This window comes from Vidua macroura, chromosome 3, assembly GCF_024509145.1.
Source record: "Vidua macroura isolate BioBank_ID:100142 chromosome 3, ASM2450914v1, whole genome shotgun sequence".
In the NCBI taxonomy this organism is placed as follows: Eukaryota; Metazoa; Chordata; class Aves; order Passeriformes; family Viduidae; genus Vidua; species Vidua macroura.
In genome coordinates this window covers 86,687,361-86,702,205 of record NC_071573.1, presented here as the reverse complement: position 1 = coordinate 86,702,205, position 14,845 = coordinate 86,687,361, and the positions used below count along the sequence as shown (strand labels likewise).

The window sequence follows — 14,845 nt, the reverse complement described above, 5'->3', positions numbered from 1 at the left end:
TGATGGCCTAGGAGATCTGCCTTTGTAAAGAGGCATTTTTATTACATCATACTTTCTGATAAATTGGGGGACAAAAGCAGCTGGACCCTGAGTCAAAGTCCAGTTAAACATTTCAGTAATTTTTCAAGTATGCAGCCACACAGTGCAGGCTGATAGAGGCTGGGCTGACAACTGGTGTCAGTTTAACAGCTGCTTCATTTCACTGTCTCTCGGCTCATAAACTTTATTTTTAATGAGCCTGCCTGTAGGACCACTAAAAAATGACCTTCACACAGGGCCTAGAGTGGTGACCAAAATAGCTTTCTTGGGCAGTGCATAATATCACAGTGACCATAGCAGAGAAAATAAGCTGTGTGGTGAGAAAGAGGTTATACTAACTACTGATGAGAATATTCTGTATTTTCATGCAGAAACATTATTGTGATAGCTGTGCAATAATTCACTGTCTTCAACTTACACTAATCTGAACATCTTCAGTGGCTTTAATGGTATTGTGTCATTTTACATGAATTGAATGAATGGCCTGTGATTTTAAAGTTGTGTTTAGGCATTGTAAGCTGTTTTACAACAAGAAAATACATTACATAATAAACAGATAATAAGGAGGCTGTTAATTTTTCCCTGCACATTGTTTACTGGTCTTAGAAAAAAAATTCTCTTAATTAATTCTAATTTTCACCACGTTTTTTAGCTAAACACCTTGCAACCTTCTGTTTTGCTGTGCTGTTTCTAAGGATATGCTGCTAGTCTAGCTCGAGGCAGTGTGGGCCTGGAGAGGTAGTGAAGGACTGGGGAAAGGAACTTCCACATTGGAGCTTGAGGATGAAAAGAAAGGTGCTCTTGGAGCTGTGTATGAGTAGTGTGTATGAGGGAGAAGGAATCCTTGGGCTGGGAACTTGAGCTTTCTGGGTATGTCATTTAACAAAAAAAGAGTCCCAAACTGAGCTGTAGGTTTTAAGAGCCAGTAAATTATGAGATACTTTGACTACCTACTGGCTACTTTTGAAGCAGGTATAATCACTTTGTCCTTTGACATTGTGGGCACTTGCTGACCTTTTTTATCATTGTGTCCAAAGAGCAGCCAGAGTATCTTCCTGAAAGCACTAAAGGCTACACTACAGCTCCAGCTTGTGCTGTTAGAGATCTGCAAAAAAACCAGAGCCTTACTTGACAGCAGAGTTTTTATGAGGACTGATCAATTGCTGATATTAAAAGAACATATTTTTTTCTCTCTTAAACCCTGCCTTCAAGTTGTGTGATGCCTTTCCCACAGTACATTCTGAGGTACATGTTAGATTTGGGAGTTCAACTACGGACAGTCAACAATGTCTTTTATGTCTTTTAGGCTTGACTAAAGGTACACTCAGTATTGTTAATCCACAAAATCTGGAAATATGTTCTGGTGTAAGGAACAGGTGGATGAGTTACAACAGAAATTCTTCTCTTTAGTGTTACTGTGCTGGTTGATGCTCTTTTCACCTGCCACTGAGATGCAATGTGTGAGCAGATGAGACAAATGGCAGCATTTCACAAGAAAATTTTTTCAGCAAAAATGTACAAATCAAGTTCATGTTTGCCTTTACTTGTTCCCAAGAAAGTAGGTCATAATGTTATGTATACAATACCAGATTCCTGAATTTACTGAAATTAATTTCCTTCCATTCTCACACCTTTTTCTTCAGTATTATTTTCCTACACAATTATGTCCAAAATCTCCTTCTAAAAGGAATAGAAACAGCACGAAATTATTTCTGGAAGCAAATTTCTTGCCTGATTACGTATTGCAGTATTCAGAAGACTAAGGGAGATGTTTCTGCTGAAATATTTGTTAAAAAATGCAACCAACCAACCAACCAAACCAATTAATGGTCTTAGTTCTCACTGTTTTTTTTTCTAAATATTAATAATACTATTACGCTTGTATCTCTGTACTCATGGTATAGAATAGATTCTAATTTTCAGTTCAGAAGAACTTGTGCTTTTATGGTTAAATTATTATAATGTGTATTTCAAAATAGGTTGTTTAACCCATGTGCTCTTTCTTTTAGCCTTGTCTGGCCTTGTCCTATCTTTGTGATACTCTATGCATCTTCCTGGGATGCTGAGTCAGCTTTGAGAATTAACCAGATCCACAAGTTCAGGTTCTTGTCAGGAGGGTACTTCTAGCATATTTGTTTTGGATCACTAGCCCTGAACACATCTGCTGGGAGAACTACTGCTAAAGTATGCTCTTTTGGCAGATACACAGGAGCTATTCATAATTTAATTTGCATTTCTTGGAAAAAACAAACAGGACTGTTCCAAGTTAACACCCTTGTGCTAGTGCTACAGAAGAGAGCATCATAACCAGCTTCCAACTAAACCACCTCTCTTGCACTGACTAGCCAAGCTGGGCTGGCAGAGGTGAAAGGTCTACTCTCCTATAGTAAATCAGATTATAACAAGTACTACCTTAGCATTTATTCCTTTCAGAGGTCTCAGTTGTTAAATGAGAGGCAGCTGTGGTTGTACAGATGTTCTTCTGAGGAAGGGCAGTTCCTTGCTGTGTCATGTCAACAAATTAAAGCTTCAGTCCAACCCATGGAGTTTCAAGAAGCAAATGTGTGAAGCACAAGAAATTCAGAAGCTTTCAGTAAAAAATCAATAATGCTCTGATAAAAATAATATTTGTATCATCGTAGACTACTATTTTGTCTTACGTTTAACAGGACAATTTTTTTTTTTTACTATTTTTAACATTTAATATTTTGACTCTGTTTGGAATTTATCATACTTTTTTCTGAGTAAAGTAGGTTCTGATAATAGTTTTGTTTTCTTTCGGTATAGATTAAAGAGCATCTTGCCAAGGGTCAGAGGATGTTGGCTGGTGATGGCATGTCCCAAGTAACCAAGACGCTATTGGATTTAACGCAGAGGAAAAATTTTTATGCTGGGGACCTTCTAATTTCCGTGGAAATTCTCAGAAATGTTACAGACACATTTAAAAGAGCAAGTTATATCCCTGCGTCTGATGGGGTGCAGGTAAGAGAAACATTGTAAAGGTAATGGTTCAGTTGATGGAGTTTATTTCTGTATATTTCAGTATACTGCATGGCCACTGGTTTGCCCGCAGAGGAAACGGATGTCTTCCACATGACAGACATAAGCATTCTTCACATAAAACTAAGATCCAAGGGTAGAATCAGAAGAAGGCTCAGCTACATTTAATAAGACAAATATCAAAACCAGTGCAGCGGGTGAACTATGTAAAATACTTTCTTTGTAGCATTTCAGTATCTTTGTCTTTCAAGGTTTGGTCTGATTGATAGGAGGTGATGGTATGTTTTGGCAGTAAGCATTTCGCTAGTGTTCTTTTTTCCAGTTCATTTCAGTTCAAAATCTATTCACAATGTTATGTAATTCTGGCATTGCTTCTTCATTTCAGATAAATAAAGCTCATTAAAAGTGCACAGGAGTGATGGATAGTGCATTTTATGTAAAGTTTCTATTTTACATGTTAGATTAATTTTTCTTGTGCAGGAGGACAAATAAAATGCTGTCAGAGATAAAACAAATACAATTATTTCTATATAATGGGCTGCACAACTCTTACTCAGGAATTCTAGATAAAGATATTGGTTTCATCTTATATATGAAAATTTTAGACACTTTTCAAAGATTGCAGATTACTGACAAAGAATAATTAGAAGGCAGGTGTGTATAATATTTATGAACAGGAGAGCTTAACAATCATTCATAAATTACTAATTAAGTTATTAATGCAGGTCATGTATAAGTATTTGTGTAAAGGTAAGCATAAATTATAAATACACTTTGGAATAGATGCATGCAGATGAAGGGAGATATCTTGGAAAAGACGTTTTTTCACAGTTAAGTTTTCAAGACTTGCAATTATATTTTCACTTTTCTAGTTTTTCTGTGCACAAAGAACAATTAACTTCCACAGTAAAACTGATGTTTCTCGTGTTGGCCTGTAGCCAGCTGATTTTTTTTTTTTTTTAACAATGCTTTTTTTAAGAATATGTTTGCTGAACAATCCTTCTTTTTTTTATTGAATGAGAGTTGGTATCTAGTCAGTAATAGTTTTACTATTAAGCAGGATGTTATTCACTGAAAATTTTCATGCAATCAATGGTCTGATAGCCCAGTGTGACTTCTTCATGGTTCACAGGCACTACAAAGTCTTTATTAGAACCAGTCTTGAGAAACTGCTTGATACAAGTGATTTTGTCCATGGGCCTACCAGATCAGGTCATTTGCAGGTTACATACATTAGGGAGAATTTGATTCTTTTCCCACTGATGATAGTGCCAAAAGTTTTCATTCTGCAATTTAGAGCTCTTTCCAAAATTCTAATAGTATTCTGGCAGAATTGACAATGTTATTAAATATTTTATAAGAATTTAAATAAATAATTTAGAAATGAAGAAATTAAAAATATAAAAATTGGTAAGTCAAATTCTGAAGGATTTCTCAAACCAAAGAAAAATAACTGTATTTCAGTATTTGCATGCCTAATATAAAGTGTTCTTTAATCCCAGTTAAAAAAGACACTCAAAATCCAAGTCAGAATAAATAAAAGTACCAGAAAACAAAAGCAAACAAAAGCAAACAAAAAACTGCAACCCCCCCCAAAAAAAACCAAAAGCAAAAAAAAAAAAAAATCAACAAAAAAACCCCCAAACATCAAGCTAAAGTAAAATTAAAAAGAACAATGGACAGTATTCAGCAAAGTAAGTGAAATCAGACTAAAGCATGTGTTTGGCCCAGAGGATATATTAAGAAAGGTTCCTTTTACTGGCTTCTGATGATATAAAGTGAAATCCTAGCTCAGTAACAAAAGTTTAAAATTTACTACTAATTTCTGAGAAACGTGGATTTTTCCATATGTAAACATATGTCATATTCTACCATACTCTGGAGTATTGTATTTATTTTTTATTTTCATTAGGACATAATTTCATACTTTCTAGTTCGTTGTCAAAGTGACTGACAAAAAGGTATAAATTAAAATTGCATGAAAATTCTTCTTTATGTAGAATCTATGTGTGGTGTTCTAACGCCATTAAATTTTTTTAACTAGATAAAGAGTAGAATTTCTTAGTTGATGGATTTTAGTTTTAAAGACATTATCAGAAAAGCATGAGTGAGGTTTAAAGTCTCTAAAAGACATAATTTATCATTTTGTTTAATAATTTTAATAATTTTAATAATTTATCATTTTTAATAAATGTGATGTCGGAAAAGTACATTATGATGAATTATGGACAACATTATTTTTTATTTACAAAACAACACTTGAATTATGACTTAGAAAGAAAAAGTATATATGTGTGAATATATTTGTTTCTTATGCACTCCATCCGTCTAGATAGTCCTTCAAATACCTACAATATCTGGTTTATATTCAATATTAATATTCATGAATAGTGCAAGAGTTGTGATTCAGAGACTCCATAACAAAATGAATGAACCGAAAAGTGAGACCAATTTGAAATTTTCCATCTAATTATCCAAAATGAAGGTGCTGCTGCCTGATGGGCTGCATTGAAAATGCCACTTCTTTAGGCAGACAATATCAAGAGCAAAATAAAGTTTTTAAGGTATGCATATTTAGTGCCAAGTCATTTATTACATGACTCCTTTTACTTTTGCATCTTTTAACTGTTTTTTGCAACGATACCAATGTATACTTGCACATGCCATACAATGTCGGGAACAAAAATAACCATTTATAAACAAGAAGGTGTCCTGCATCAACGACTGAAAATATCACTACAGTAGCAGAAATTATTGCAAGATGAGTCATTCAATTCTTCTGCAAGCAAGGTTTTTCATTTAAAATACCCTCTGCAGGTACACTGAGGCCATGAGATGGACACTGTACTTATGAGAGAATGATTCTACCAGGAAGAAAATAGAAATTTTAAATAAGCAAAATGAAAGCAACATTTTGGAATATTATCCAGAACTGGTCTAAAAGTGCTTGAACTTCCTTCTAAGGACAGGATGGCAGGAAAGCAACTACATTTCAGACAGAATGGCAAAGTGAGTTGTACCATCCCCTGATGCAGCAACCAACAGGAAAAAAGGTTTCTCCCCAAAGAAGTTAGAGCAGTATAATCCCTTTTATATTAGCCGTAGGGACCATTGCTGTGAGTCAGGGTTTAACAGGATTGTCCAAGCCTTTTTCCCTCCACCTTCCTCCTCCCACACACACATTCACTATGCTGAAGTCCAAAAGTGGAGGTGACTTAAGGTTATCCATTACTTCCTCCTAGGGAGGAATTCTTCTCTAACTGTATAAAAGGATTTATGACGGCTTTATGCCTGCAGAGAGGGTCAAAGAATTTGGACTGTAACAGAGAAAACTGCAGCTATTGTATTACAGAAGAAAAAATTGAAAGGAAGGAAATTAAATTAGGAAAATTTACTGGTCCATTCCCAGCTGTAACTGTCATGATCATCAAAAAAGCCTGGGCAAAAATAAAGGACTCCAAAATTTGGTTCTGGCTGTCCCAACTTTTTCTATAGTGACCAGTTCAGTAATATGCAAGCCTGGCTATGAAAGAAAGAAGCTTGATTCTACAGGGAGGTCCAGTGTTTACTGGAATAATTCCCTCAGATCACATCCATAATGCTTCTAAAATTTAGCCTCCACACCTGTCAATCATTTTACTAAAGGACAGTGTTGTTTCTTTCATGATTAATGCGGTAAACAAGAGAGTAGTCAAAGTAGGACAAAGACTTTTTAACCCTTCTTCCCCTGTCACATTTTTTTAAATGCATTTCATATCTATTCATTATTGAAGCAGCAAATCCATTTGCTCATTTCCATTTAATTCAGAAAGCACTGATATTACTTTGAAAAATCGCTTGGACTGAAAAACCTGCACACGTCTCACCCTCCAGTGCTACCATAAATATGGCACCAACCAAGGTTAGAAATAAAGAAAAAAAGAGCTCAAGAAGATATATATTCTTATTACTAAGTTCATACACGTAATTTATACCTTTTTGGCAAGAGCAGAAATATATATTAGATAAGTTATTGCTTATCTTTTGTCTGTGCTTGAGTCCAGCATTATTTATAAACTTTTCCACATATATTTCTGTCAATTATTGGTAATTTTAATGCTTTTTGTAACTGAAATAAATATGAAAATTAACTAATACATAACATTATTAGCAAACCCATGTAATATATCATCTACAAGAAACATTTGAAACTCCTGAGGGCTCTTCATGCAATCTAGGCAACTCTCAGATAGATCTCATTAGACAGACATGGATACATTTGCAATTAAGGCTTAGACTGCAGGGGAATCAGTGTCTGCAGTGTAACGCAAAACTACTTTCAAAACAACTCTCTGGTATGATAAATTATCCCACACTGAGTTCCATGCTGCTGGAGCTAGACTGCTACTGATGCCCTAATGAATTAAAGTTAAAATTTCCACCCATTGCATTTCTACAATATTGCATTGGAAGAGTTGAGAACTACCATGTTTAGAAAAGTGTTTTCCTTCAGGCAAAATCTTCATAAGGCCAACTCTGTCTAGTAGATATCTTCATCAAATTATACTGCCCTCCACTAAGTGTGATAATAATGCCATAAAACTGGCATGCTTCGACCAATACAGATTATTTTACTTGGGGGACCAGTGAAGATGTACATTTTTCATAGCTGAAGTTGCATTTACAGAATTGTGATTTGCCAACCTGGTTAAACTGGCAAATCCTTTGTTACAAATACCAAATGCAACTCCTTGTATTGCACTTTATTTTGCTATAGAATGTCTGAAAGGGGTTAAATGTATTCCAGGTATATAAGTATGTAACTATATCTATTCTTTCTCTTTTTAACTTGACTGGAAATTCTTTAGTATTGCTGCAAATTGGATGAAACAATGAAAACATTTTTCTTTTATGTCCTATCATTAATTCCCATCTTGTCCAAATGGTTACTTATAATTTTCACAGGAGCTTGTTGAGCCATTTTGTTTCTTTTCATGAAGTTTGTTGTGTTACTGAAGCTTGTGGATATATTTTGCTAGTGACCTCAGTGAGAAAAGAGGTGTAGCCTCCTTAATGAATAGGATTACTTTGTCCAAGTTCAGCAAAATTTCAGTCATGTCTAGAGTAAATTTAGTCAAGTTAAAGAAATTTTTATCCATGTGAATTTTATAGTTACCATAGTTAACTTCCTAATGGTTAAGCAAAGATAGATCCTCTTGCTTGTCAGGTGTTTAGTGTTGGGACCAGGTTAGACTGGTAAAATGTTATTATAAAAAATAGTTTTCACAAGTTTTCTTCAATTTTGCATCCTAAATTGTTTTACTTATATAGTTGTGAGACACCTAAAATGTTGGTGATTTCTTTATTTTGAAATGTCTTTTCAAGCATACCCACCATAGACTAATGTTGGAAGTTTTTCCCTTCTAGTTTCAGTCATTGTGCAGTTGAATCCTTTGTACTTTCATTAATAGTGAGTTAAAGTTGCTTCTTACTAAAACCTTATTTAAGTCCTGTTTATACCCCAAAGTGGCTAAAAAGTAAGTGCAGTTAAGGTAATGACCAGTAATCTGAATTCCAGCAAGGTCACATTGCTGGTATTCCAGCTAAAGTTTTTTTAGAAATTGTGAGGGACTTAATAGCACTCTTCAGCTAAGGTTACTGGAAACTACATGTATCTTTTATGAAGGAACAGGAAAATTATAATTGGCAGGCTGTAGAAAATATTGACATTCTGCACAAAATGTGATACAGAGATGAGAACAGACTGCACAAATTCTTACCTTTTAAGGATGAAGAAGTTGGGAATACAAATTGCTAGAGAGAGCAAACAAAATTAGAAAGGCGATTTCTCCACAAACATTTGGAGAAAAGTGAATTTTTAAATGTATGATTTGTATCTAACTGTCCTGCATTTTTCCTCGTATACTTAAATGAATAGGAGAATCAGAAAAAGAGGTTAACAGCTTAGGTTCAAAGAAACAGAAATTGCTTATTCCTTTTAAATTGAAATTCCTAAAAGGATAGAGGCAAGTGTGACATATAAAAGTAAGAAGCATTTGATTTGAAACTGTATTGACCAATGAAATGTCATTGAATGCCCTATATATGGTTATAAAGGATCATTTTCTCATTTTGAATAGAAACTAAAGACTCGAGACTGGTGCTTTCTTAAATGTACTTTGGTTTTTTACAAAATCTATAGTTGTCTAGTTTCTGGAATGAGAGCAATTTGTGAATAGAGCACCATCACATTTAAAAGTTTAGCAAATTTAAAATGGTTCTTGTTTCATATAAAGTGGTACTACAGAAGCTGATTATATACACAAGAATTAAAAATTTATCATAAAATATATGTCCTCTTATCAGTCTAATGTATTATTTTGCTATATCATCTCTTCCACTGATAGAAAATAGGCTGCAGAACTGCATCTGTAATAGGGAAAGGAAAGCTTTCTAAATGTCAGATAAAGGATGTGGTAGTTCATATCTTTGACATCATTTTACTTAGTCTTTCATTTAATTGGTTTTTCAGAACTTCTTTCAAATCATAAGTAATCTCTTAGATGAAGAAAACAAAGAGAAATGGGAAGATGCGCAACAGGTAAGATTTGACAAAATTTAATATATGGTTTCAGAAATCAGGAGCAATTCCAGGACCCACCAGCTAATTCCTTACATTGAAATTATATTTCGAATATAAGTTGCTTCTTTTGACAAAAACAGATTTTTTATTAACATTCCGTGGTTTTATTCACTGTGTCTTTGCTTTGGACATTGTAATGAAGTACATACAAAAGCTGAAAAATGTTACTGAGGGCTAGGTGCAATGCTGCTTTTGTTAAACACGATACGTCAGACCTCACCCAAAGACTTCATACAACACCCCTAAACAACTTACAGAAGTGCAAACAGTAGACCTTTCATATAAGGTTGTATTTAGAAGAACATTTATGATCCTCAGGACTGAAAAGTTTCTGGTCTAGAAATTTTTATAGAATAGGAAAGTCTAGCAAAAATCATGAATGTATGATAAAAGAGTTAAAATTCAAATAACCTTTTTTTTTTTTTTTTTTTTTTGGCTTGGATACAAGAATTTCCTACATGGGAACTTCTTATACCAAGTTACTGCACAATGTTAAGATTTGTGTTCATGAACATGACCATAATACTGTCAGGTTTATTCAGGTACAAATAACACTGACAATGGGGATGAACATAGTTATGTAAAGAGGAAAGTTTGTGGGGGGATGCTCAAAGGCAGGGAAACATTTATTTATGAAAAAGGATTAAACAAAGCGAGATATTTCAGTATGGAAAAGAGTCAAGTGCACTTACTTGCAATAGAAGCTTTTAAAATCAGGAGTGGTTTGTAGAATGTGCTGCAGGAATACTTAATTTACTCACTTGTGCTTCTTGTAAAATAACTAAAGGACATCAAAATAGTGGCAGATTCAGAATGAATACAGTAGATATTTATTCTGTAGAAGGCTACCTTGCAGAACTTCTTGCAACTGAAAGGACACAAGTTAAAAAGGTAAATAAACAAATTTATGAAAGAAAAATCATGGTTTTGCACAAGGCAGAATTTTGGCAAAAAAGGCTGGGCAAGACTTTCCAAGAAAGCATCACTATATTCCTGCCCCCTTATACGCTTCCTTAAACATCAGCTTTTTCCCACTGTCAGAAGCAAGAAAACAGCTTACATAGATCGTTGCTTTACTCTTGTGCAGTCATTGTGACTGTATTCTATAGATACTTGAGCTTTGTTCACTTTTCGTGTCATTCCTAATAAATCACAAGGTACTTAAAGATCTTTGATACTATTTACCCTCAGTTCTGTAAGTTCATGTTTATGATATCATTAAGAAAGGGAAGATCAGGACTTCTCATCACTAATTCAAAACCTTGAAGTAGGCACATGACACTGCAGCTGACCCAGTACAATTCAGCTGGGAATAGTATTTTTTCTTTTCCTGTTTTTCTGTTCCCCTCTGGAAGAGCCAGATACAAAAATAGACAGTGTGTCATTTTCTTTAGCAGTGATGGATGGAAGCAGCAAAACCACATACATGTGGGCAGTTTCCATAAACAACATCAAGATAAGGAAACCAATTTTAAGCAATTATTTTAGCCTCACTAATAAACAGACATGATACCACTCTTATGTTATCAACCTTGTCTTCTACCTCCGTCTTGCCTGCTTACCCATGCAATGTCAGCTGTTTGACCCCAGAGATTTGGGGATGACAGTGCTTAAGAGGAAATTCTGAGAATGTGGAGACAAAGAGGCAACAGTAAATCTCCAGTTCCCTCTTTTCACTGCTGCTCATAGAAGGAGCTGTGTTGAAAAATAGAGAGGGAACAAGTTGTTTCTACTTTTCCATAGCTCCTTCCTCTGCCTGGGAAATCACTGTCTCAGAGATCTAGGTACAGCAGAAACCCAAAAAGAAACAAGATGATCTGTACACCAGAGCAGTGGGGCCATAGGTTCCTGGTTGCAACACTAGAGTATTCACTAAATCTTAGACCACTGAGATATGATCCCCCCAATGCCCCTAGTCTTATTAATGTTCTTGTACAGTTACATAAGCACGCTCAAAGAAAATTTGGTAGCAAGTAGCTCTTCATAACAGCTTGGAGGAGTGAGCAGACACTGGTGAATAAAGGTGATCCTGTTTCTGGTTCAGCCACTCAGCTTAATTTTCTGTAATAAAACATTGCAAACCGAGGTGCAGTCTGACCAGCCTTTTTGCCAGCTTGCATAGTTTTCTTAAACTCCACAGCTACTGTTAGCATAGATCTCTTAGCCTGTTTTCTAGATTCTTTGCTGGAAAGAAAATCTTACTCACTGTCAGCAAATTGCTGACTTTCAATCAAGTATACAGCTGCAATGCCTCAGCACATCTGTTTTTCTAGCTGAAATGCCAACAGTTGATAACCATTAATTATAGGTTATATAGCATTCAGATAAGCAGCACTCACTTTAATACTTGCCTTTTTTTAAGAGCTGATGTAAAGCACTGCACACAGGAAGCCATTTCAATCCACAATGTGTAAGTTTATACTGGAGTTTCAAAACATGGCATATTCTTCATCAAGATCTGCCAGCATCCTATTGATTAACCAGTACTTCAGATATATAAAACCCCAGAATACCTGCTCAACTGAGTGCTCAACAGTTTATTACTATATAATTTTATATGCAAGAATGAAGGTTTAAAAAATCTCAATGAAATTTTTCCTTAGTACTTAATCTGTGCATGTGTGTGCTTTGAATGAGATGGGTGTAAAAACCGCACTTACTACCTCAGTAATTCATCATCAGGAAAATGGACATTAAGTCTCTGTCACCTGAAGTAGCATTTGCCACCTGTTAGAATCCTAATTGCCACAACAAATCCTTCTTCAAAACAAAATACCTTTTATGAGAAGATCCATGTAGTGAACAAAGCACCTTGTGAAATTCGTTGTTCTCAACCAAGCAAGATCCAACCAAGATCTAGATAGATAGAGCAAGATGAAGATGGAGTGCAGCATGGTGGAATTTATAGTCTCTGTAGGCTTTTTTTGGAGTCTGCAGTCCCAGTAGTGGAAAGAATGGGTTGAATATTGCTTATAAAGTGAAATTTGGACATTTCACTGATATGAAGAAAAAAACATCATGAACAGGTCATCCGTTATTTTTTTCTATTGCAAGGCACTCTGTTACTGAAAATTGTCTTGTTCATAACAGGCAATAAAAACCAAATTTTTTTCTTTTTTATGTATGTGATATGAACAGAACTTCTAGTCTTATTAATAACTGTTATGATCTCTAATGCTGTTTTGTTGATGAATCATTATTGTTAAATATTAAAGTAAATGTTTTTATTAGTAGCTTACAGCTTTGCAAATAAATTATATTTTTTGAAAATGTGTTTTTATAAGTTAAAAAGCCAAATTGAGAGGCTACATTAGCAATGCCAAGGCTACTGCAATTTATTTTAGTTTACTCTGTCCAGTTCTGGGTTCCTCAGTACAAGACACAAAATAATGGAATGAGCCCTGAAAAATACCATGACGTTGTTTAGAGGATTAGAGCATTAGATATGCAAGGACAGGCTGAAATAGCTGACACTCTTTTGCTTGGAAACATGACAATATTAAAAGTTCTTGAAAGGGAAAAGAGTAAAGAAGACCGAGCCAAGTCTCAATGGTGTCCGTTGACAGAATAAAAAACAAGGGGCAAAAAAAAAATACAGAAAATGCCATTCATGTGTAAGAAAAACTGTTTGGCAGTGCGAGTGATTGAATGCTAGAACATGTTGTGCAGACAAGCTCTGGGATCATCTTCCTGGGAGACATTCAGAATCCAACTGTGTGTATTCCTGGGCAACTTGCTAGAGCTGATCTTGCTTTGCACAGAGGCTTGAGCTGGATGATTTCCACTGGCCCCCTCTAACCTCCAATATTCTATGATTCTACTATTCCATATCATCAACAAAAATAGTACTACCAGTAAAAATTTAACTTACTTACATGTTGACTAATACAACAAAGGTTATCATACTGGCAAGGCCACAGTAAGATTTGCATTACTGTTTGTATCAGTAGTTCTGAAGTTACCAAAGATACCTTCAGAGGAAGGAAGAATATTTTAATTAGAGCTGTTCTGTAATATGAAATGCTTTAACCATTAATGAAAGTAATGGCCACTAAGTGTTTGAGAAGTGCAGTGACTTAGCGGAAACATTTTACACAGTTCCAGTGCACAGTTGATTTCACATAACTTTATGGGAAGTAGTGTCTGTTTATATGAGGATTTAATAGAAAAATGGTTATTTTACAGTAACAGAAAGTGTTTAGCATTGAAGCACAGGAAGAGCTGTTTGACTGTTACTTCTCAACTTGCTATTGATGGCATTTAGATTTTATTTGAATTTGTAGACATTTTGATATTATAGTAAATGTCATGTCTGACCTTCCTTTGTTAGATCTATCCAGGTTCAGTGGAGTTAATGCAGGTGATTGAAGATTTTATACACATTGTTGGAATGGGAATGATGGACTTTCAGAATTCATACCTAATGACTGGAAATGTAGGTAAGAAATAGAAATTTCTTCTATCAAATTTATGACCTATTGAAAATCAGAAGTTCCAAGTATGTACTGTAGAGTTGCTGCTTCTATCACATCCCAGATTGGGCTCCTCCTCCTCCACCAGATTATCTGTTGCGTGTTTATCCCCTCCCTAGTTTAGCACATGCAGAATGGCTTACATGTTGTATTTCTTCATAATTGTATCTCAAGATCTAAATGCAAAGTTTTAGAATCAAAATAAAGAAAATATTTGTCGCCCTGATTTTTAAGAGTTTTCTAAAGCCTTCTGAGTTTACATTCTTGCAGAGAACTTTCCTACACAACTTTCTGTAAACAACCTATTGTTTTGCATTCTTTCATAGAGGCGGAGAAATTTGATGTACAGGTAGTTTGTCCAGTGTCGTTGGAGAGGTGGCACGTTCACCCTCCAATCCACTGGCATCTTTTGAGAACTATAAATGATTGGAAATAAATTAGTCTCTTCATCGTGACCATAGCTGGGGTGCGTCGTTTTTCCTTGTGTCATCTGGTGACAAATATTCACCATAATACTATGAACTGTAGGTAGAATTTAGAGTGTTTCCAAGATACATAGTGTTTCAAAAGCTAGTTTATGAAATTGTGCTAATTGAGTTAAAATTCATACACTTAATAGCTTGGGAAGTGTTTATTTTGTTGACATTGTCTTTTAATATTCCATTCTCATATGGAATACTAAAAGTATATTATAAAAATAGTAATTAAATAA

General features: G+C 34.9%; 1 protein-coding gene across 1 annotated transcript in view; it reads left to right on the top strand.

Moving 5' to 3' along the window:
- Nucleotides 1–14,845, top strand: part of ADGRB3 (adhesion G protein-coupled receptor B3) — a 452,974-nt gene that overhangs the window by 219,271 nt on the left and 218,858 nt on the right. Inside the window, exons 10-12 of the mRNA XM_053973447.1 lie at nt 2,827–3,021; nt 9,551–9,619; nt 13,992–14,100. Of these exons, the coding sequence (XP_053829422.1) occupies nt 2,827–3,021; nt 9,551–9,619; nt 13,992–14,100 (373 nt within the window). The remainder of the gene's footprint in view (nt 1–2,826; nt 3,022–9,550; nt 9,620–13,991; nt 14,101–14,845) is intronic.